Below are 24489 nucleotides of genomic sequence, written 5' to 3' on the forward strand. Positions count from 1 at the left end.
CTCGTGAGTATTCTTAATTTTCCTTGTGTAAGTAAAAACCATTTGTGTTTTCATAAATTGATTGAATAAGTGATTTAATTAAAATGCAAGAAGAACTGAATTTAATTTAAGTATTTAAATAAATTAATTAATAAATATGGTGAGTAATTATATGTTGATGTGTGTTTAGTGGATTTTATGATGCTTGGGCCTAGAAGGATGGACTTTTGGTTGAGAAAACACTCACAGAATTTCTCCTTCACTCTCTTCTTCTTCTCCTCCCAGAAATCCACCCCCTAGAGGTTAGAGATTTTGGTTCAATAGCTCAAAGGAGACCTTTTTCTTCTTCAATTGGGGACCATAGTTGATCCTTGACGTGGTAAGCTCATCTTTTTCTCTTCTCATCAGATTTCAATTTCCTTCTCTTGAAAGCAACCATGGAGGTTCCATGGAGATCCTAAGTTTTGGTGTAAAAATCTGATTTGGATTTGTTTTGGGTATGGTTTGGTACCACCTTAGTGTGGGTTGGTGAAAAGCTTCTTCCTTTTCTTTCCTTCTTCAAAAGTCATCACCTTCCTTCTTCAAAAGTCATCACCTTTGGGTTTGTAGAGATAAGGGAAGTTTATATTTGATTTGAGATGTAATTGTGATGTGCTTTGTCATTTAAAATGTTATATTTTCATTTTTGAATCCCACAAATTGGATTTATACCAATTTATTTGAGTTTTGAAGCCTCGGGAAGCCATTAGAGTGTCTTTTCTGTATTTTTGTAATTATAGGACCCGAGCGTAAGCAAGCCCGTCCTAGACAGCTTAAGTGAGGGAAGAAATTTAAACTTTTGGGTCTCAGCCAATGTTTAAGCGGGCTGCTTTGAGACCGCTTAACTGGGCCAAAGACAGCCATCTTAAGCAAGCCTTGTTATCGGGCACAATACATTTTTTGTGCTCGCTTAAGTGAGCCAGCTATGCAAGCTTAAGTGAGCTGATTCTTGGATGCTTTTAAATCTCTTTTCAAATGGGATACATATGAAACTATCTTTATTCTATGAGCTTTTATAATTATGCTAAAGTTGAGTTTAGGTTGAGATCATGAAATTCAAATTCTTATGAAGATTTTGGTGTAGTGATTGTTAGAATTGATGGTGTTGAATGTCTTGTTATGCTTATTGAACTATACATGGATTCATAATTGTGACGAGGATAAAAATGGTGAATTTATGATATGACGACCTCTTATGATGTTGAAATTGGTGAATATTTGAATGATTGAGGTATGTTGGTTTGTTAGTGGAGTTGATACATCATGCATACATATATAATTGGCATTTAATAGACACATAAGTTGAGGATATTTAGTGGACTCCCAACCAAATACTGGAAGTTTTCTTGGTGGTTAACATTGAATGGACCTATAAAATAGTTGAGTGGGCAAATTCTTATGAGTTAAAGTCTTTGCAAGTCTTACCAAGTAAACCATTACTTACACTCATCAGTTTTTTATACAACCATACTTCCTCCACAAAATTAAGAGTAGGTGTCCCCCAGTGATAAGAAAAGAGGACTATGTTAAGGGATGTATCCATGTTAATTGCTTATAAGGTGAAAATATTCTTGGAGTGGCGTCTACATGGCATGACATGATTCATAAATGTGTTGTTTCTTGATAATGAATATTGTTGATAGTTGGCATTTTATTTCCCGAATTTCTTTTTAAGTTGACTATGTGCTTTTACTCCCTTGCATTTTTTGTTTAAAATGTGATGATCATATTGTTGACACAAGAGCGGTTAATGATGTTGGAGGAGCATGACGATCATTTTTTATGTGGACCTTGTTGATGGATTTGAGGATGAGATCTGACACTTAGTCTTTTGTTTTAATTATTGTAGCAGGGGATCAACTTAGGGAATAAATGTCATCTTTATAAACTTGTTGTATTTATTCCTTTAAGGAAACCCTTTGAGACTTGTTATATTTGATTTGAGATGTTGTGTTGTAGTTCTGTAATTCACAATATGCTTTATGACTTAATGATGTTTTATTTCATGATGAATGATGATTAGATGAAAGAACTTAAAATGAATATTTATGTGTTGTATATGTTAGTGTCATGTAGTAGCTTCTGGATCATTACGGTTACGAGTGTAACTGATGACACTACGGCATATTGTAGAAACAGTCTCTTGTAATGGTTGAACCTAATTATAAGATTTCTAAAGTAAAATGATTTTAGTACCCAGAATGGGTTGACTTGAACTTAGAGATACAATATTCTTATATTTGTTACAATTAAAATAAAAATATTTAAGAGCATCTTAGGTTCTCTTTCGGGATTAGTTTCCCTATTTCATCTTTGATTCTTCTTTTTTTTGTCAACTATTTCCTCTTTGATTCTTAAGATTAGTTACTACATTTTTTTATCATATAATTTGTTTCCTTAATTAATTAAGATTATGATTAGTATAAAGAAGGGTTAGTGCCTATGTGACTCATGCTCTATATATTGGATTTTGAAGCAGCAGACTAAGATAACAAGATATTTTTATATAGCTCATTCATTTTGACAATTATGTAACTTTTTTTTATTGATAAGAATAAAAACATGTATTAAATAATTTATAATAATTTATGTATCTCATTTAACCAGCTAAATTTTCTTGATATCGTGTAATATATTTGACACTCGAATATTTTGTACGATAAAGTGACAAAATTGCAAACTCCTCGTCAATTTTATTATTAATGGTGTTGAGTAATTAGGTAAATGACGTTAGAAAAATTGAAAACTCCTTGTCTATCATTAATTTTAAGGATTTAATATTTAGTTAGAATTAATCTAAAATTTTATACCTTAGATGTTATTGTATTTGAATTACAAATATCATTTATGTTATTTAGACTCTTTGTTGAATATATATTAATATTTATTTTTTAAAAAAAAATAGAATATAAGAAACTCGAGCACCCCTCAAAAAAAAAAAAAACTCGAGTTAAGGAAACATTTCATATACACGAGTACTTCACCGAACCGTCTTAAGACGAATACTGTCGATCGATTACCCGTTTTACATCAAATATATAGCAATCAAACACATCGAGACTAAGAAACTTCTCGCTCAATTTAGAAAGTTAGCTTCACAATATATTCATCAAAAAAGGGAAAAAATAAAAATAACAATTTATATTACAATTAAAAGAAAGAGAAGTAAAGAATCTGTTAATATAAACTTAATTACACTTTTTGTCCTCCTAAAATCTTCAATTCACGATTTTGATATTTTTCTAATCATGGAATTTTAGTTTCCTAATTTTTCAAATTAAGTAAGTTTTGTCCATCTGTTAGTTGATCATATGTTCAATGGCAAAGCTTCAAAAAAATGGAAGAGCCAAAATAAAATTAAGATTAAATATATTAATTAAATGTAATAATTTTGATAATATCATTATTATAATCTTTTGTGATTGGTTTTAAGCATTTGAATTATATGGTATTATTCAAATATTAACTATTTATTTCATTAATTATCATCTATGGTATTACAATTTTTTTTTACTTTATCAATAACAGTCCACAAAGAAAACTCATAGGTTCAATTGTATAAGTCATATTATATAAGTTGCAGTAAAGAAAAAGTCATATTATATAAGTTATCCTATAGCAAAATGAAAATATAAAAGTCAGAGAAATAATAAGTTTGAAAAATAAATAAAAATAGTTTGAAAAGGTAATTAATTAATAAAAAGTTCATTTATGAAAAGTGTTATTAAATTATTCATAAGAACAGATTTATTTATTCAGATATTATGAAAAACAAAGACTTAAAGTGAAATATTAATATAAATTTATTTATTAAGTATTCTTGATTTTGTTTTCTATATTTTGCATATTTTGATTTTATATAATTTACATATTTTTTATTAGTTTACACACTCAATTACTTATTTTCATTAGTTTTTTTTTATGTTTTTTTATCTTTAGATGACATATTTTTCACCTAAGACAATCTTATTCTAGTTGTTAACTCTTGGGAGCATCAAAATGACTAAATTCTTTCTCTAAGTATTTAAGATAATTATATTTTCAAGACTTTTCATTAAACTAAAATAACTTCACCTCGATTGATTCACGGAGTTAATGATATATTTTTTATTAGTTTGCATACATGTTATAATTTTTATATATATTTTTATAAATTTACATATGTATTATAAGTTAAATATACTTTATTAATTTACAAATAAAGTTGTATAGTTTATAAATGTGCATAATTTGGAGACAAAATTTATACAATTAAACAAAAAAATCTGAAATTAAAGATTATGGGAAAATAAAAATTATAACTAACCCTTTAATTAATATATAAAGATAATTAATGTTTATTAAAGAAAAAAAGGAAAAGAAATCATATTAACCACTTAACAGTTCATACCTATTATGGCCGGTTTTGCTCGACTCGTTCTTCCGTGGGGGTTCGAATCAGGGGGAGATGCAGCTGAAATGTCAGAAAAAAGTTGAAAATATTTATAATAATGTTATTTTGTACAAATGCTGATAACAATGTCTATTAATAACAAAATGATTTTGGGTTAAAAAAATAAAAAAAAAGTAGAAAAAATTGACCAAAGAATCAAATTTGTTTAAATTTTAAAATAATTTTTTGGTATAAAAATAAGGAGACTTAATTTGCTTAATAAACTTACTGGTTGGATATATTTTTAATTCTTGTAAAACGTGCAAAGTAAAAGTTTTTATTTATTTCTCTAAAATCAATAGTCTTGGTTCCTTCCATCGTATGATATTGCTACACAGCTTATGTGGTGGCATTCAATAATGCATTTGTGACGTCATGTTAATACATGATTCTCAAAAGAAAATTTGAGTAATTTTAGTCCTTTTAATTTTTTTTCCTATTTTTAATTTTTTTATTGCTCAATTTTTAGTCATTGTTTTGCTAATTTTAGTCCCTTTTTATTTTATATTTGGAACTACTTTTAAACAATAAAAAATAAGGGACTAAAAATTGACAAAAAAAAATTAGAGAGACTAAAAATGTTAGACAAAAAATTAATGAAGGACTATAAATTATCAAAAATATTTTGAAGGACTAAAAATTATAATATGAAAAAGTTGAAAGACTAAAAATTTAATTAACCTATAATTTGTTTCTTATATTTAAGAGCAAGTAATATTTTCTATTTTATTTCCTTTTGTTTTTATTCTTTTTTTCTTTTATATTTATTTCACTTCTAGTCTAATCATGTCAATAAAAAACTATTCTTTATTTTTTTCTTAAAATATTATATATGTTAGTCTCTTATAAATGATAAGATTATAATAATAATAATAAATTTTTTTATTTAGTCTAATTTTCAGAAGGCTTTTTCTCTTCTAATATGATATGACATGATTAATAAATAATTTTTTTAATTATATAATCATAGGTTTGATTCTTAACTTATATGTATGAAAAAATATCAGTTGAAAAATATCAATTTCTTAAATAAATATTAATATCTCAAAAAATTAGTTTTTAACTTTCGAATAAGGATATCTTTACATCAGAAGACTTGTCTTCTCTAGCAACATGCTATCTTTTCCAAGACTAAATTTTAAGATTGAAAATTGTGTCATCACTCCTTTTCAACTTTTTTTTTTCTTTAAATAATCAATGAACACTGATATATCGACACTTTAATATTGTAAATATATATTTCATCATGGTTCATTTGAACCTTCCATATTTTCCGCATATACCCCAATGCTTTCCCAACTACAGAACAGAAAATGGTCATTATTGTATTTGACAACCCTGTATGCATGGTAGGCATTTTCTGTCAACACCACCACAAACTTCTCTGCCCCTTGAGCTAAATATAACTTATATATAGCCAATTCTACGTCCAAGCAAATTTAACCAACCATATTTTAGGAAGTTCCTTTGTTTTCAACGGTCTCAGGGAGGTGAATAAAAGTTGGACTTAAAAGGAGCCCACGTTTTCACCTAGGTTCTTTTGAATTCCAACACCTCTACTTTGCAAATTCTTTATCTGGGCCCTACCAGATCAATTGAAAGGAGGAGTCCCTGGATCCATTATTTGTTTCATTCTCTTAAGGACATTGCATTCCAGGTCCTTTGTTGTAACATCAAACATTAAGGTAAACATAACTTTAGTCCTTTATGCTTTGGATATCTAACATACCATGTGTAAAATGTGGTGCAATGATATTATATATATCAATGCTGGTTTAAGTTTGAAAGCATATAAAATATGTTGTTATGTAGTTTCATATGTATAACGAGATTTATCTTAACAATGCTCATTGTTATGTATATATCCCTCTCCTGCATGCAGATACCGTTTGCAAGTAAGAAAAATATATAATGAGTTTCAGAATTAGAGATCAAGAAAGGGACACTGATTCTCCAAGAGAGGCTGGAGAGATTGACACAAGGGCTCCATTCCAATCTGTTAAAGCAGCTGTTAGTTTATTTGGTGAAGTAGCCGTCTCAAAGGAAAAACGTTCTATCAAGAGAAGATCATCGGAGGTAAACATCAAATGTAACTTTTCTTTTAAAGAAGTTCTAGGACAAGGATTCAAGATTAAAATGAATGAAAGTTATGCTATGTTATAGATAAAAGATATGCCAATAAATAAAATAATTGTAAAATTCTTTTTTACATTAAGTGAAAACATATAATAGTTCACACCGCAAGGGCCGAAATTTGCATTGCAGCAGCCGCAATACCCGAAACCGCGACCGCAATCGCTACCACAATCACAATTTAAATTCATGCTTGGAAGCTTGAATGCTTGATGCCAAAGACATGACCCTGGATGCTGGTTAATTATAGACACTTACAAGCTACAATTGATACTAGAGTCTGGTTGAAGATATGCCTGAATATTTGCCATTCCATAGTTTTTTAGAATTTTTGTTATATTTCAGATTTTTAGGATATTATTTAGACAAAGATAAGGATATTATTTTTATCATTTAGACTTAAGGATATATAATCAGTTTGATTTTAAGATTAGAATGTTGTTGGCTGTTGATATTTTTTAATTTTGTGTTACATTTTGACTCCATATATAAAGCTCAAGAATAAAAGTTTAATAAGTTCCTTTGCCTAACATATCTCTTCTTCTTTTGAAAAATCTTTTATTCTAATAAAAAACCAACAAGTTCTTGTTGTCTTTGCAAGGCGCACACAGCTTAGAGATTTCCAAGTTTGCATAATTGCTTCCTTTGCATGATTTTGAGTTTGGGTCTATTTAGATAAGTTTCTCTAAAAACACTTCTAGTATGATAAAATAAAAAGAAAAGAATGAAATGAATTTCTCCATAAATTAAAATGGTCTCTCCATTAGCTAATTTATTGATGTCATCTCATCTTTTAGAGAAATTATATAAAAGAACTTTTACAAATTAACTAATGGATAGTTAATTGAGAGGTCATTTTAGCTTATGAAAAAGCTTATCTCATTTTTTCTTATTGTTTTCTCCTAGAAGTGCTTTTAGAGAAACTTACCCAAACAAACCCTTTCAACATTTGCATCATTTTTCATTATTAGTAGTGCCATTCTTTGTGAAGTTATGATTCATGATCAGTAACTTGTGTGATTTGCAGAATGTGCTGGAAAAGGAGACTCAGCTTCTCTTGGCCCAAAGAGAATTAAACAAAATAAAGAAACAGCTAGAAAGTGCTGAGAACACAAAATCCAAAGCCCTCTCCGAGCTTGATAAGGCCAATGTGACCCTTCAGGAATTGACAAAGAAGCTCAACAGTGTGAGGGAATCTAAACAATCAGCAATAGAAGCTGCTGAAGCTGTGAAGAATCAGGCCAAAGAACTTGAACAGGCACTATCCCAAAAAGCTATAGGATATGAAGCATGGAAACAAGAACTAGAGCATGCAAGAAAGGAGTACACAACAACAGTGAAGGAACTAGATGCTTCCAAACAAGAACTCAACAAAATAAGGCAGGATTTTGACACAGCTTTGGAGGCAAAACTGGCTGCATTCCAAACAGCAGGAGAGGCTCAACGTTCCGCAAAATTGAACACAGAAAAGCTCCATGAACTCAAAAACCAAGTTGCAACCATGAAAGAACAAATTGAACATTTGAAGCTTGCCTCATCACAAGCCCAAGAAGATCAGGCAAAGGCCATGGAAGAAAGAGAAGCACGGCTAAGTTTCTACGAAAATGCCAAGGAAGAAGCACAGAATAAATTAATTGCATTGAAGAATGAGTATGAACCCGAACTAACACAAAGCCTTGAGGCCAAACTTGCTGAAACAAGTGAAGAGATTCAGGTTCTCCAAAAGCAGATACAAGAGGCACATGCTTCTGAGATGGATTCAGTGAGACTAATAACTTTGGAGATCAAAGAAGCAACAAAAACACTTCAAGAAGTTGCTGAAGAAGAAACTTCCCTGAGAGACCTAGTGGATTCCCTTAGGAAAGAATTGGAACAAGTGAAGAAAGAGCAAGAGGAACTCAAGGAGAAGGAAAAGGCAGCAGAAGCTCTAGCTGTTGACCTAACTGATCAACTACAGAGTAAACCAGAAGAGACAATGGACAAAGAATCTGATAACATTGATGAGATAGAATTGAAGATCAAACACCTTTCATTTGAGACAGAAACTGCAAGAAGGGAAGAGGAAGAAATGAGATCTAAAACACAAGAGCTGAAGCAAGAAGCTGAAAAATCCAAAGCAGTGGCAGAAGAACTAGAGAAAAAACTAGAGCTTTACCTGAAACAAGCTGAGGAAGCAAAAGCAGCAGAACAAAGAGCCATTGAGGAGATGAAGATGATGTCAGACAGTGACAACACCCAAGACACAGTCTCAGTTGCAGATTCCAATGGGAAGATTGTGTTGACAGTTGATGAGTTTGCAGCACTGAGTGGGAAGATCAAGGAATCTGAAGACTTGATTGACAGAACAGAAACAGCAGTAATGGCTCAGGTGGAAGCAATCAACTCAAGAAAGAATGAAGTGGACAGAAAGGTGGAGGCAAACCTGAAAGCAATTGAGGAAATAAAGGCTGCAACAGATATGGCTCTGAGGAATGCAGAGATGGCAGATTCTGCAAAGGTTGCAGTTGAGGGTGAACTAAAAAAGTGGCGTCAAGAAGAACAAAACTTGGATTACTCAGACAATTCCTCAAGACCAATCTCTCTGCGTATTTAGAATTGAAATGCCAAATGGGGTTATCATTTATCAATATTCAATAGCATTTATTGGCTTTGTGCCTTTCTCTTGGGAGATTAGAGGCTCCTTGAATCACATGATCAATCATTTATGCATAAAAAAAACTCTCCCATTTCGCTTTCAAAGCCATGTCAATGTTTCCATCTTCCATGCAAATGTGAATGCTCATTGTCAAAGTCCTGGTTTCTTGAGTTCCTAGGGAACACAGAAGTTTCATATTGTTTTTTTCCACATTTTAGGGAAAATATGTTTAGATGTAGTTGTTGGTTGGTTTTCATTATTTACCATCGTGGTAAGGTGAAGAAGCTTGTCGAAGAACATGCATGATATAATTATAAAACATGTATATCTGTCTCCCAAGAAGCCATTCAAATTCAAAGTGGCTGAGGCTAGCTTTTGCTTATTGTTGTTGCATGCATGAATAACTAGCTATATATTGTAAGTTACCAATTACCACGTATATGTTGGCTATGCAATACTATATTATCAGTTATCACGATCATAAAGTACTACGAATGATGCACGGTAACACGTTTGGATAAAATTTCTGTGCACTGGTTTCCATGAATATCTAACTAACGTGGGATGTTTTCCTCGAACAATTTTTTTTTTGGGTACGTAATAGTAACATTTAGTTTTTTTTTTCTTTTTTTGATTTAATACGAGATCCATAGTATCCGAATGTTAAATTAGACTGGATCAACTGAGGGTAATATTACTTATTCTTTCTTTTCATATTGTTAAGTATAACCTTTTTAGTATAAATTTAATTCTTTTGAGCATAAAATGAAGTGAATGAATCACTACAAAAATGAAGTCTACTAAATTCGAACCGTTTTCCTTCTCTTTACCATGCACAACTATTTCTGAGATAAATGTAATACTAATATTATTTAAACAAGAAAATGAGAATTAGCAGATCTTTTTCTCCCACAAATCTAATAGCAGCATATACATACTCTTTATTTCCAAGCTCAGTACTTCGAACACAAACTGTTTTCTATTTGAATTGAGAAGGCAATATGAAGATTAAAAAAAATGCAAATATCAAGCTTAGAAGAAACATGATAATTATCATCATATTTGACATTTCTCACTTTGCATTATGGCATAATGCAAAGCTGGGATCCGCTTTATTTTGACTACTCACTAAACTTCTCAATCTAAGATAAACAAAGCTAACTAGTACTGCGGAATCCTCATAATAGTGTGGAGGAAGAACCGTTGTTACATCATTAGTTTGGTTCAAATGGTTAGTAGGACAGGTAAAAGACAACATGGCCAAGACACCATTGGTAACAGTATCAATCTTCAATCACCATTCTCATTGCTGATCTTAAACTTGTGTAGCTCAGACTCTAAAGTCTTGACAATCTCTGCTTTCTCGGCAGGAGGTTCGGGAAAATCTACATGGAATGATCCCTGCTTGATGGGTTCAACAGCTTCATGGATTCTGGATTGCTCCTTGATGTAGTTGTAGAGCTGCTTATGGAAAGGATGATCCACGGAATAGCAATTTTCATTTCCATTCTCTGAATGTCTTGATGATCCAGAGCCTTCTCTTCTACAGAAATGTGGCAGAGACGTGTAATCCATGATCTACATGCAAATTTCATTTGTTAATTTCAATTGAATAATATAAGGTTACAATGCATTTAGCCATCTTTTTTCTCTATTAGAATAAAAAAGAACTGATCCACGTGCTTACTAATACGGAGTGAATTAAAAGTAAAAACTTTCAGAAAAAAAAAATGCACTTCCAGAAGAATGACCTGTGCTACTCTTGCCACTGCTTCGTTTTATAGAAAACAAAATGCACAAACATGAATATGTAAATATGAAAGAGAAACAAAAATTGCTTGAAACTGAAGTAAGTTCTTGATTTTTATGCACAAACATGCACATCATGTAGCTTTATTTTATGCAAAGTTCTAAAACTCCACCACAAATTACCAAAGTCCTCAAAAACCCAAACAGTTTCAATTTCCCCCTTGTAATGGGCTTCGGTTATATGTTAATGCTTTTCTTTTGTATTGAATTGTTTCTTCGTTTTTCTTTTTTCCTTTTTTTTCACGAATACATCCAGCTAGCAATGAATAGATTGTTGATTATAAGGACAGGAAACTCAATGTTACAGATCTATAGACCTAATAAAACACTCTGCTTATGCTTGGGTAATGTACTTTTTTTAATTCTGAGACAAGCAATCATGTATTTCTACAATGTTCTAGATTTATGTTGTGTAGACCATAAGGTGTTTCAAGTGAATGTTTGATTTGTTCGGGAAAATGTAACATTTTATGACAACTAGTTTTGAAGGCTATTTTGAAGTATAAGGAGGGCAAGACTTTATGGCAACGTACAGTGCATGCATGAGGTTGAAAGAAATGCAATAAAGATTTTCAAGGAGCATACGCTACTGTCTCTTATCTGGAATAAAGTTGCCAATTTGGCATCTCTATGAAAAAAAATTTCAAGAACTGCCTAGTTTTCGTTTTTCCTAACATGTCTTTTCTGATTGCGTTTTTTTCTATTCTGCATTTGCCCTTTTATCTATTCTGAAATTACATGCTCCATTCGAACAATTGAGAGCAAGCAATGTGGAAAAATAAAAATTCTATCATATATGATCTCTTCTGTTGTGACTTGGGAGTATGTACTTCCACTAGTCCTTGTCTAAGAATTTAAAATAAAGAAATGAATACCTTACCTTTAATAGCTCATCTCGCCCACAACCTTGTAAGACTTGTACTTTTCTTCTTGTCCTCTCTTGTAAAAGTGGCTTCACAACCTGCTAATGCAAAATGTTTAGCACTTCCCTAGGTGTCAAAAGGTGCTCAACTTAAACCAGTATAAGAAGGAGAAATATACAGGAAACCAAGTCATAAGGAATAATATCGTCTTACCTTCCAACAAGCTGAAAATATGTATGGGGCATTTACAATGTAATAAGTATTTGTTTTCTCGGGGTAGTTCAGATCATCAATGGATGATATTATTGTTAACAACTGCATCAGCATGAAAGATGACTAAGCAATATTGGAAATTATTTAAAAACAATGGAAAACAAAAAACTCACAAAGGTTTTCTGCTTTATGCATTTGCTCACAAAATAACAACAAAAACAGTTTGATCTAAACTGAATCTTCGAGTGCAACTTTGAGCAAGTATAATACTTTCAGATATGCAATAGTTTATTGATCATTATATGTTAATAGTAAATTCTAAAGTTTACAGACACAAATTTATTTACCGTACGACTCCTAATTAATGGCGGTATTACTTACCATTTAAACTTAAACCTGCATGTTTATTGTCTTAACATCAAAGTGCATTATGAATACACTCAATTCACAATTATGCTACACCTACTCGACCAAATAGTTGTATCATTAAAAAGTACCTTTATCTGATTCAGGGCTGACAACTTCAGACCAGTCATATCCAAAACCTTTACACATGTGGTAATAGGCCGCTCATGCTTCTTTGATGCTGAAGGCTACAAGCATATATGGGTCAAAACAAACAAAAGGGAAGAAGCTAAACTATCAGGTTAATCAAAAAATTAAGAAGCTTAGAAGACTCCAAAGAGTAATACCCACCAAGATTACACGATCACGATATTCATTAATTTGAATGTGAGACTGCACATAATAATGGACCTGCAATCATACAAGCACCCGAAATAATGTTAGATAGGAACACAAGGCTTTAAGATAAAGCAATAGATAGTGCTCCAAACATAGCAATGCTCCTTTTCCCTTTTATAACAAACTTACAGACGCTTTGTCAAATGTGCTAAGCCCAACACCAATTGCAAAGACTGGCAGACCCTGGAAAGTATGTCAAATCTTGATCAATGACAGTAAAAATGTGCATGTATATAACAATCAAGCACAACTACGACAAAATGGACTGAGAAAATATTGTGTTTGAAGAGCACCTCTCTGGAGTACCCGGACAATCCTATAAGTTGTGAATCACGAATGCCTCTGTATAAATCAGTAGGGATTATTGGTTTCTGAAAATGAAACAACATCCAGGCTTAACATGCAAGAACAAAGTCATTTGCAATAACGTCTTAATAAGATTTTGCCAATAAATACATAAAGGGACAGAATAAGAACATCTCTTAATTACAGGCATCCACCTAACTGAAAAATATGAACTACCAAAAGAAATGTCCAAACAATAATATACAAAGATAAGTAGAATATAGACTTACAGATAATATGTTGTCAATCTCATTTTGTACTCTCCACTTTAAACAATCGACTATCTGAAATATAATGTAGGCATTTACAAATAAATTAATTGGATATTAGTCAATTTACAGCAATAAACACATATTTGCAAAGCATTCAATAAACAACACTTCCACTGTACACGTCTTACCATTTTATGGGCCTTGGTAGCATTCCACTCCCTTGCTTTTAGAAACCGCGTTAAGGTTTCGGCGACACATCCTTGATGAACATTCTGCAAAGAACAGCAATTAAATCCCAAAAGGGAAGATAAAGTGCTTCTCTAGTGAAAAAACTTGTCCTTAAGCAGTTGCAATCAGTTGCTAAGAGATCACCAGATCTCATCAAACCTCATTATAATTAGAATAGGTAGATAAAATCACACACAATTGATTAAATTATCAGCTATCCAGAAACAGAAAGATCTTATTATTACCAATTATATATGTCGGTATGCTTAAATAAACAACAGGAGGTGTAAAACATAAGAAATGATTGTCTTGACTCCTTCAAACAAGTTAACCAGGAAAGTTGAAGATATATATACACAGAAGTGCCACATTGGTTGAACTACATACTTGAAATCAGATCTCATCCCCCCTCCCCCCTTCCCCTTCCCTTTGCTGAATCATTGCTACATGTGAAAAGTCTTAAACAGGAGTGGAGGAATGCAGAAGAAAAATTAGTCACAACCTTAATGAAACACATAGACACAAGTACAATCACTAGAATTTCAGGGTTCCAATGCCCATAGTAAACAAAAATCCATTGAAACAAGACGTGCTATTGACACAGGTCAAACACAGGAGAGAGATCAGGATCAACAAGCATACACCCAAGAAGCAAAAAAAAATGAAATGTTAAAATCAGGTGGGAAGGTGTATAGCTAAAATGGTCACCTGAAACGTTCTCTGCAGTGGCTCCTCCTCAAGTAGCACTGTCAGAAAGAAACAATTCAATAAAAAAAAAGGAGAAAAGAAAAGAAAGAAAAAGGGGTGAGAGAAAGATGAAAAAGGAAAGAGAAGATGAGATAAAGGGAAGACCTTGATCCATGAGAGCTTGGAGTTGGTTGAGGGCATCCTGGGAAACAAGGCCCATTTTGGTGGTGTTGAGAATGAGAGAATGAGGAAAAGCAAAAACCAAGAACAGAAGAGAATTGAGTTTTTTGTTTGGTTGTTGTTTTTGTAGCTTTAGCTTCACTCACTCACTATCTACTATCTGGAGTTGAGTCATTGCATTCTTTTCCTTTCCTTCACTGTTACAGATGCAGTACTGCACACCAAAGTTTGATGTTATGTGTAGTCATTCCACTTAATGCACAGTCAGTGACTCAGAGGTAGATACCAAGATTCAATGCAAATGAAGCATGTTATTCACATTGATTCATCTCTCTGTGTTTAAATTAAAATTTTGTCAATATTTTAAACCGTTAGCTTCAAATCCTATTTATTTTGGTTAGGTGCCGTTTATAAATAACTAATACTAATATTGTTGGTACAAAATAAGTATCTTGTAATCTTTTACCAAAATAATTCTCCACAAACGAGGTAGAATTATTATAAGAGAACAAAAATTATAGTAAGTATAATATAAAATAATTTTATACCGTTATATAAAATTATTAATTTTTATAATAATTACATTAAAAGTTATATTAAGAATAATGTGTGACTAATAACATTACAAAATAATTTTAAAATCATTAAATTTTTAATATAAATATTAAGTGTTTATTTTTTTCATTCTTAAATTTGAGATAATAATTAATTAAGTTATAGCAATTTCATATTCTTAACTTACTAGAGTTAATTTTAAAAAATGAACAATTTATACAATATCTTGGATTCAAATTTTATTATAAGAAAAAAAATTGTACTTATTGATTTACACACATTCGGTGGTAATAACTAACATTATAATCACCTACATTCCACACATGTTTTTAAAATAAAGTAAAATCTAAAATATAAACTATTTCAAATAAAAAATGTATTGTATAAAGCTTATATAAGTAACATTAAAAATAAAGATCATTCTCACAAAAATCATTCAAAGAAATAGTTAGACCTAAAATAAAAAATATAAATATAAGTAACACTAAAAATAAAAATTTAAAGGGATGAATTTTTATTAATTATGAATATAGATCCACCTTATATTTTGTCAATCTAAAAGAGTTAAATTTTCAATTTTGATGATGATCAATAACACATTTAAGTATCATTTTTCATACATAAGAGTAAAAAACAAAGAATGAAATAAATGATATTATAATAATAAAAAAAATAAAAGAAAGATAGAGAGCACATGAGAAATAAATTAGATGGATATTTATAATTCTTTAAAGTAGAATTTATACCGAACATAAAACCATTAATTTGATCATAAACATGAAAATGATAATACAATTTTAATTATAATCAATAACTAGAAATATTATTAATTTTAAAAATAATTTCATTATTAAAAGATTTTAATAATAGTAAATTTTTATAACGAACCAAATTAAAAAAATAAGAAAAAAATAATATACTATAATATTTTAATATATAATAATAATGTCTACTACTTTATTATATATAATAATAATAATAATGTCTTAGACAATTTTAATATATATTATTTTACGGTATATAATATTATAAATATTTTTAGTTATTTTGTGAAATATATACTTTAATGTACCTTATTTTTTTAAAAAAATAAAATTAAGAATAGTCAAATATTATTTAATTTACTATTAGTGTGAAAAATATAATTTAAAATAGTATAAAAATTATATAATTAGGGTTAATACATTTAAATGATTATGGATGAACTTAATTAAAAATTATATTTCACAAATAAGTTAACTTATAGTTTATATTTATTTATTTATTTTACAAAATTCAATCTTAAAACTCATTGACATATATATATATATATATATATATATATAGGATTTCCTATTAATCTTGTTTAATATGATTCAATAGTATTTTAATACATGTAACCATTAAATCTTGATATTCATTGTGTAACTTTAATATGGTATTAAAATAATAAAAAATGTAATTACTTTTTTATTACTGAAAGAGTTATTTTAGAAAACATAATTTAAAATTAAAAAATATTGTTAACTTTATCATACAATAAATTTTGTAACATATATTTTTACATATAGCTATTTTTATATAAAAGTAAAGCAAATAATATTTATTATTTAATTAATAAATATATATTTTTTTAAAAAATTAGTTATAAAATAAAATTTACAATGAAAATAATTTAAAAATTCCTATATCTATATTAACCATTAATCTTGTATCATTAATTTATATTTATCTAATTAGTTTTGATTTAAATAATTAACATTGAATATAATTATTAATAATTTTATTTTTAAATATATATATATATATATATATATATATATATATATATATATATATATATATACTCATATTATATTATATTATTTTATAACTTTAAAGTCAAGAATTTAATTTATTATTTTTCCAGAAGTATATTTTAAAGTAACTAATTATAAAAAAAAATAAATTTGTGTATATATATGATTATTAAATTAGTGCAAATTTTTTTATTTAATTTATTTAATAATTTTCCTTTATATTAACTCAATATGTAAAATTAAATATTACATATAATGAAAATTATTATTAATGTGAGAAGTTATTGATTTTATTAAAATATATCAACTGCTATTGATGAGTGTTACTTTGAATTAATATAATAACAACAAAAAGTAAAATATTCTATTTTCCTCAAATCACTCATTTTACTAACGTGATAACATGATATTTAAAAACTCCTTTCAAATCATTAATAATTTTAGTGATGTGACAACATAATATTATAATATTGATAATGTCAATTTTAAAGTTTACTTTTTATATATTATAAATAGATAGATTAAAGTTTACTTATTTATGAGATATAAATATATTTTCAATTAAGGTTTAACCTTATATTCATAATAACTTATTTAGAAGCATTTTTTAACCATTCAAAATCATATTTTGAAAATAAACTTTTAAATAAGATATAAATTTATCTTTCAAATAAGCTTATAGACTTTTTTTATGTAGATTAACAGCTTTAATATGTATTTTAATAAATAAATATATGATCTTAATACTCTGTAAAAGATTATAATAATAATAATAATAATGACAAAATTTATTATTTATATCTACCTAAACCAACTTATCAAATTTAAAAGTGTGTATCTTCTAGACTAAGGCTCATAGACGGTTCTTGTCTATTTTGACTAATTTATTTCTTTAATTGGTCAAAACTCAAAAGTCATTATTTGACAAAATAAAATTATTTTTAAGTTGATTTTGGCAACTTAATTTTTTTTTTTTGCAATATAACTTCAAATAATTGATATATCTAAAATATATATAATTTGACATATATAAATGCTTATTTTTAAAATCAAAATGCTTTATGGGAAATTGACAGTTATTGGTAACTTTGGTTATGTTTAATAAAACTAGTTGAAAAGCTGAAATCGAGAAAGTTATTTTGAAAGTTGAAAATTGGTAGTTGAAAGTTAAAAAATTAACACATTAAATTATAAGTGTTTGATAAAATTAATTCTTAAAATAGTTGTAAAAGTGTAAAATGATATAAAAATAATAAAATTATGATTTATTTTAAAAAGATAATAAAAAAATTGAACAAATGTATTGAGAATAAAAATGGAAAAAAATATAAAAAAAGTTAAAAGTTAGAAGCTAAGGTTTTAAAAAATACTATTTCAAGTAATATTTTAAAAAATATTAAAAACTATTAAGAAGCTATTAAAAAAACTTACTTACCAAATAGTTAAATAAGTTTTTCAACTAATAAAAAAACTAAAAGATAACTAAAATACTTTGTTCAACATAGCCTTATTAGGTTAGTTAGAAGTTAAGCAAAATAAAAATTAGGTTAATAAGAATATTAGCTGGGTTAATTTAATGACTCAATAATTACTTATTAATTTATTATCTTTTCCTAGTATGTAAGTCACTTATATACCTAGCTTCTCTAGTCTTTGGCTTGTTTGCCAAATTTTATAAAGTTACACTTTTAATTAGTTTTTATAAAATGTAAATTTTATCAATTTAGTTATTAAAATAAATCTAGGTTTTTACCTGTTACGGACCAAGGCTTGTTATGAACCAATTCTTAAGGCCTGACGTAGCCTATTTCAAAGCCCAGGCTGGTCTGATAAGCCAATTAACTGTCACCTCATTCTCAGTCTGGCCAACGAACGAATAACAGTCCCAAATTTTCCATCAATCTAATTCTATTTTAATTTTTTTTTATTTCTAGCCATGATTGTTTCTGTTTGTTTGGATTCAGCTCTAGTTTTTTGTGTTGGAAACAGTTTCTTATTTGGATTCAGGTCTAGTTTTGTGTTTGACAGTGACCATCCAGTACATAAATTAAAAAAAGAAAAGAAATCACAAAGTGCATAGAATGGGGGAACACATGGTTTTATTTGTTGACCCTCTTTTAGAAATCACGAAAATTACTAGGACTGCCGCCACGCCAGGAAGCCAAAGAATGGAGCAATTACATTTTATATTTTCCTTTGTCAAAATGGGAATGAGAGTGAAATCTATAATTACCTAACGTCTTCCAAGCCTAAGGCTGGGGGTTGAAGTCTCCCAACACCAAATGTAACAAGTCCCTTGCATTTGAATTCTGTACTCTCATTTTTAATCATGTACTTTTCAAAGAAATTTAAATGGACCAAAATGTTTCAGGCTCTTTCTTTTGTCTTCTTCCTGCTAATCATGTCATGTTGCCCTCCAACATCCTCTTGTCATCCACCATTGCACCACTGCACCACACCTAGAAAGGAAATCGCATAATCACATATCTAAGCTCCTGGCATTTAAAGTTTCTTGTGTCTGCTATTTCAAAATAAGAAAAATGTTATTCTAAAATAGTTATTTCAAAATGATTTATGTTGGTAATTTTTACATTTATCTCTTTTAGTTAAGTGAAATTTTATTACTTAACATTTATATTTTAATTCTGGTCGTTAAATTTTTTTTACTTCATTAGTTAAAAAATTTTACCAGTAAAAATTTTTGGAAAATTAAAATGTAAACTTTAACAACTAAAAAAATTCACTTATTAACTACAAAGACTAAAATGAATAATTTCTAAAAAAATAATTAAACATTTCGATATATATATATACTTTTGAAACAACTATTTCGAAATAGAAAAAAGTTCATCCTACAAAACTAGTTTGAAATGAGATTTTTTCTATTATGTAATAGTTAATCCAAAATACATATACACTTCTAAAACAATTATTTTGAAATAGAAAAAAATTCTTTCCAATAAAACTATTTCAGAATATGAGATTTTTTTTCTATTCCAATACATATATACACTTTCAGAATACGTATACATTTCCCCAATAACTATTCCAAAAAATAAAAAAATCTCATTCTAAAATAATTTTATCAGAATTTTTTTTTCTAATTCAAAATGGTTATTTTAAAAGTGTATATCATACAGCCTTGTAAGAAAGTTTGGAAATATTTCAAAATTGAGTGGTGCATTGATTCAAATACCTAAGTCATTGAACATTTGTAAATAGCATAATATCAGATTAGCTTATCAAGCTTAATGATCTTTTTAAAAGCCTAAATTTAGCTTTTTAATAAACAGGTTAGACTAAACTATGTCCTAAAAAAAATGAGACGAAGGGTGATAAAAAAAATAATGAGAGTTAGAGTTTGAGATGAGGGAGCTGGCAGCGGAGGTGTGACTTGAAATTTGAAAAAAAATTATGCTCGCCTTGTTTTTTTTTTTTTTTTTTTAATTGCAATCTTGATTCCCTTTCATTTTTATATGTAATATTGGTTTTCTTTTTTTTTTCCTACAAATTTTAATGTTTTAGATTTTAAAAAATCCACAATTTTAATATTATCTTAAATTTTGTATATGTTAACTATTTAACTTAACAATTAACTAATGTGTCTGCATTGTGATGAGATAAAAATTAAAATTTAATAATTAAAAATAATTTAACTAATTAAAGTGTAAAAAATAAAAGAAATAAACTTACACAAAATTGGTGATTGAACTAAAATTTCCTTTTTTCTAAAATTTAGAGAATAAAATTATAGAAAAGAATACAAAGTTAAACACAAATCAAGAATTAGACAAGATAGAATTATAATTTATCCTTATATATTTGTCTTTGCACGCGTGAGACATCCAAATCATGAGGTGTGAGAAATTTGTTTTTTAAAAAACAAAAATCGACGTTTTCAATAAACACAAATAAAATAATGTGCTTGATTTGACTTTATCACATTATAATTTATAATATGTTTTGAGAAGTACAAGGATCATATTATTGAAGATTTAAAATTGAAATTGATTGAATTGGTCTTAAAAGAGTAGAGATTATTTTTTATTCTTTAAACATAAAAATATAAATCACTATAGTCTTATTTGTATAATTAAAATAATTAGTATCATTTTCATTTTTCAAATATAAACATAATATTTTTTTTTAATTTTGTAAGAACTAATCATAGATATAAAAAATAGTGTTTTAATCCCCCACAATATCTTACGTAACACACATTAGGGTCCATCACGACACAAATAAAAGTCAAAGTTGATGTTCAAACTCCAAATTTCCTAGTCCTCGAACCACATAGCTTTTCACATTCTCAAATTTGTCCCCTTAGGCCGGTGCTACTATTCAACTCCATACATTGTCCTCTCTCTCTCTCTCTCTCTCATTTATATCACACTTTCTGTTTTCAATTTTTCATTTACAGTCTCTTCTAAAGCCAACCACTGCTACTATAAGTATTTAGTGCCCTTTCACTCACAACAAGAAGTGTTCACTGATATAAATGTCTTTGTCTGTGGAAGACAACTACTATGGCAGAAGCAGCAGTGTGAGTGAGATAGAGGAAGAGAATTCTTCACACTTGCACTTAAATGATGATGGTCCTAATCCTATGGTTACCATTGGTGAAGAAGAGAACGAGGATGAAGACACTGTTTATGTGGCTGTTGGTAAGAGCCAGAGTAGCATGGAAGCCTTGGCATGGACCCTCAACAACTTGGCCACTCCTTCTACCATGCTCTATCTCATACACATTTTCCCTGAGATCAAACTCCTTCCAAATCCATGTAACTTGTCTTCTTTTTTTCGCATGTCCCTTTTATTTTATTTTTCTCGATAAATGTTAGTTTATTAGTTTTTTTTTTTGTTAGAAATGTGAGTTGGAAGATTCAAAATAGTCACCTTTCTCCCCTCCCTTATCACTTAGCCAATCTTGTATTTCCATTTATTTATTTTGTTGTTTTGGATTTTAGATTGTAAATTTTCAATCTTTTTTTTCTGTCTATATGGTAGATAGGTGGTGCAAGTTGTTCTCACCCTTGGCCTACCCTGAAAATTATTGTCTCTAAGGATCAAGGGATATATATATATATATATATATATATATATATATATATATATATATATATATATAATGGTTGATAGTTTGATAAGGTCACCAAGTTTACTTCATTTTTTTTTATTATTTTCATTTGGCTTTCTTCAGTTTAACCCGGGAATCAATTTTGAGGGCTTAAAGGTTATAATGATACAAGAGTCAACAAATGGCTACTAAAATTGGAGTTCTCAAGTCCCAACTAGTACAATGATTGAAGTAAAGGATTATGAATTTCAAGGACAAAAAGTCAAAACTCGTGTAGAATTCTTCAGATTAGACTTGAATTTTCCTTTCTGAAAATGCAAATAGGAATTTCCCCAAGTTGAAGTTTGAATGCTATTTCTAAGCAACAATATGCATCTGTGTGTTTGTGAATGTCTCTTATCACTGTGTTTTTGTAATGGCAGTGGGAGTGGGAATGATTCCAAAGGACCAAGTGAGTCCTGAGCAGGTAGAGAGCTACATGGCTCAAGAAAGAGGCAAGAGGAGAGAGCTTCTAAACAAATTCCTCCAATTATGCTCTGCTTCCAAGGTACTAATTCTACAACTACAATGGAAGTACTTTCCAATTTCACCCAAAAATCAAGACTTGAAGTGAGAAAAATATCAAGCAGGTTAAGGTGGACACCATCCTGATTGAGAGTGACTTGATTGCAAAGGCTATCATTGATCTGATTCCAATTCTTCAAATGAGAAAACTAGTGATTGGAGCCAGCAAATCCCAAATAAGGTAGAATACTAACCATACTATCAATGTATCTCATTACAACTTTAGTTTTGGCCTATAGAATAAGCATTTTCATATTTGAAGTTTTGAACCACTAAAATTTTGGTTGCACAGAAAATTGAGATCAAGGAAAGGGAGTGGCATAGCTGATCAGGTACTTCAGAATGCTCCAGAAAGTTGCAAGGTGAGCTTTATATGTGAAGGAAAAGAAGTAAATGAACAGATAACTCGTGCCATTGCTACTGATCCTTCCATGTCCCAGAAAAACAACAAGCATCAGCAAAGTGCTTCATGTGTTTGTTTCAACTTTTAAGCCAAAGCTTTTCATGACCACTGTGTCACAGAATTGCAGCATAGGGAATAAATAGTTCCCTAAATGAATGTTGGTTTTAGATTAATTTTAGACTTTGAAAAATCAACAACAATGTTGATGAAAAACGAAGTGTTTGATGCAAGAAGAGAATTTTCATACAACATGACAAGTTTTTATGTAACTTGGTTGGGCTGCTAATGTTTTTTAAGTTAAGGTAGTCCTTATTGTAAACAAGAACTGCAGGCTATAAAGTCTATTAACTATGAAAGATGTGAAGTTATTTCTTCAGATTGTACGTCGTATTGAAATGGAGTAAAGTTTGGAACAAAACGTGGTTAATTACTTTATGTACGTTACACTTCAGAAGGAGACACTACCAAAACTGAACAGGTACACACACAAGTGTCCCATTGCTTAAGACTTCCCATGGATTTTAGCTGATTATTTGATTTGATGTGCTCGTAATATGCTAAAAATAATTAGAGCATGATTTTTGACAAACTCGTCTGAGCTACTAATAAAAAAGAATCGGGCATTAGATTATTATTTTTTTTCTAAAATCAAAATAGTTTTTTTAAAGAAAAAATAGTTTGTAAACTAGTTTAAAACCAGTTTAATTCTTAAAACTAATTCAATTCTGACTGGTTTTAAAAATTGATTCTCAAATTTAGTTTAAAAAACCGATCGCTTTTTAAAACTGGTTCTTGCATGCTAAGGTCTATGAGCAGCGTAAACATAAATATTAGGCATAAAATCGCTAGGACCGACTTAGTAGTGTATATATGAGTTCATAGATTTAAACTTCATATAAAAAAAAAATGTGCATAAAGAAAAGGAAAGATATTAAACTCCGTATCAATGGTTTTATGGAAACTTTAATTATGGAAATGCTTTTTAATTATTTTAAATGATATACTTAGACCACATTTACTCTCTCACTCAACGTATATTAGAACCTTTATTGATACAAAATTATCTTATTCTTTTTTTGGTATAAACGATACAAAATTATCTTAACATCACATTTAGTATCTTTGATTATAATAATTACATGGGATGTCAATTTCATTGATTATATGCTAGCATATCATTAACGTATCATAATGATATTATTACTTTGATTGAAAATAAATTAAACTAAAAGAGGGAATAGCGTGAATATCATACAAATGCAAACTAGTTTTTTTTTTTTTTTAGAGGAAATGCAAATTAGTTATGAATACAAAAATTGTGTTTTTGTATTTCCTTAATTCGAGCTTGATGAGAGTATTTTCATATCCTTTTTGCATTTTGGCTAGGAAGTGGGTATAAAATATTTGGGCCACCTAAATCATGGCCGGATTCCACATGTGGTAAAATCCCTTTAACTAGCAAAATATTGTATACAGTATATATGCTTTATTTAATTTGTTATATTTAAAATATTAACCGAAAAATATTTAAAATTATGATATATGTAATTAATTAATCAAACATAATAGACAAAAATAGATACGTATAATTTATAAATGATTTTTTTATTTTG

General features: G+C 29.1%; 3 protein-coding genes across 3 annotated transcripts; 2 read left to right on the top strand and 1 right to left on the bottom strand.

Moving 5' to 3' along the window:
• The first annotated feature begins 6338 nt into the window (after window positions 1-6338).
• Window positions 6339-9658, top strand: LOC114387022 (WEB family protein At1g12150-like). Its single transcript, XM_028347124.1, has 2 exons — window positions 6339-6526; window positions 7611-9658. Exons 1-2 carry the CDS (start codon window positions 6362-6364, stop codon window positions 9174-9176), a joined length of 1731 nt encoding a protein of 576 aa, XP_028202925.1. The 5' UTR covers window positions 6339-6361; the 3' UTR covers window positions 9177-9658.
• A 562-nt stretch (window positions 9659-10220) lies between these two features.
• On the bottom strand, window positions 10221-14794 carry LOC114387023 (phosphatidylinositol/phosphatidylcholine transfer protein SFH9-like). The gene is made up of 11 exons (XM_028347125.1): window positions 14485-14794; window positions 14341-14378; window positions 13593-13676; window positions 13423-13476; window positions 13141-13218; window positions 12977-13030; window positions 12800-12859; window positions 12601-12696; window positions 12104-12205; window positions 11908-11988; window positions 10221-10796 (listed from the first exon to the last, which is right to left on the bottom strand). The coding sequence occupies exons 1-11, from the start codon at window positions 14537-14539 to the stop codon at window positions 10509-10511; spliced, it is 990 nt and encodes a 329-aa protein (XP_028202926.1). The 5' UTR covers window positions 14540-14794; the 3' UTR covers window positions 10221-10508.
• Window positions 14795-21130: 6336 nt separating this feature from the next.
• LOC114387327 (U-box domain-containing protein 54-like) lies at window positions 21131-23294 on the top strand. Its single transcript, XM_028347487.1, has 4 exons — window positions 21131-21613; window positions 22332-22456; window positions 22539-22654; window positions 22766-23294. The coding sequence occupies exons 1-4, from the start codon at window positions 21331-21333 to the stop codon at window positions 22962-22964; spliced, it is 723 nt and encodes a 240-aa protein (XP_028203288.1). The 5' UTR covers window positions 21131-21330; the 3' UTR covers window positions 22965-23294.
• Window positions 23295-24489: the final 1195 nt, after the last annotated feature.

The sequence above is a fragment of the Glycine soja genome, chromosome 15 (genome assembly GCF_004193775.1).
Source record: "Glycine soja cultivar W05 chromosome 15, ASM419377v2, whole genome shotgun sequence".
In the NCBI taxonomy this organism is placed as follows: domain Eukaryota; kingdom Viridiplantae; phylum Streptophyta; class Magnoliopsida; order Fabales; family Fabaceae; genus Glycine; species Glycine soja.

Bases quoted from the DNA above. Each gene is read 5' to 3' on its own strand.
- LOC114387022 (XM_028347124.1), top strand. From the start codon at position 6,362: ATGAGTTTCAGAATTAGAGATCAAGAAAGGGACACTGATTCTCCAAGA. The intron at 6,527-7,610 runs GTAAACATCAAA...TGTGATTTGCAG, and splicing joins TCAAGAGAAGATCATCGGAG to AATGTGCTGGAAAAGGAGAC.
- LOC114387023 (XM_028347125.1), bottom strand. From the start codon at position 14,539: ATGGGCCTTGTTTCCCAGGATGCCCTCAACCAACTCCAAGCTCTCATG. The intron at 13,677-14,340 runs GTGACCATTTTA...TGTTCTTTGCAG, and splicing joins CACTGCAGAGAACGTTTCAG to AATGTTCATCAAGGATGTGT. The intron at 13,219-13,422 runs GTAAGTCTATAT...TTTCATTTTCAG, and splicing joins AGATTGACAACATATTATCT to AAACCAATAATCCCTACTGA.
- LOC114387327 (XM_028347487.1), top strand. From the start codon at position 21,331: ATGTCTTTGTCTGTGGAAGACAACTACTATGGCAGAAGCAGCAGTGTG. The intron at 21,614-22,331 runs GTAACTTGTCTT...TTGTAATGGCAG, and splicing joins CAAACTCCTTCCAAATCCAT to TGGGAGTGGGAATGATTCCA. The intron at 22,655-22,765 runs GTAGAATACTAA...TTGGTTGCACAG, and splicing joins GCCAGCAAATCCCAAATAAG to AAAATTGAGATCAAGGAAAG.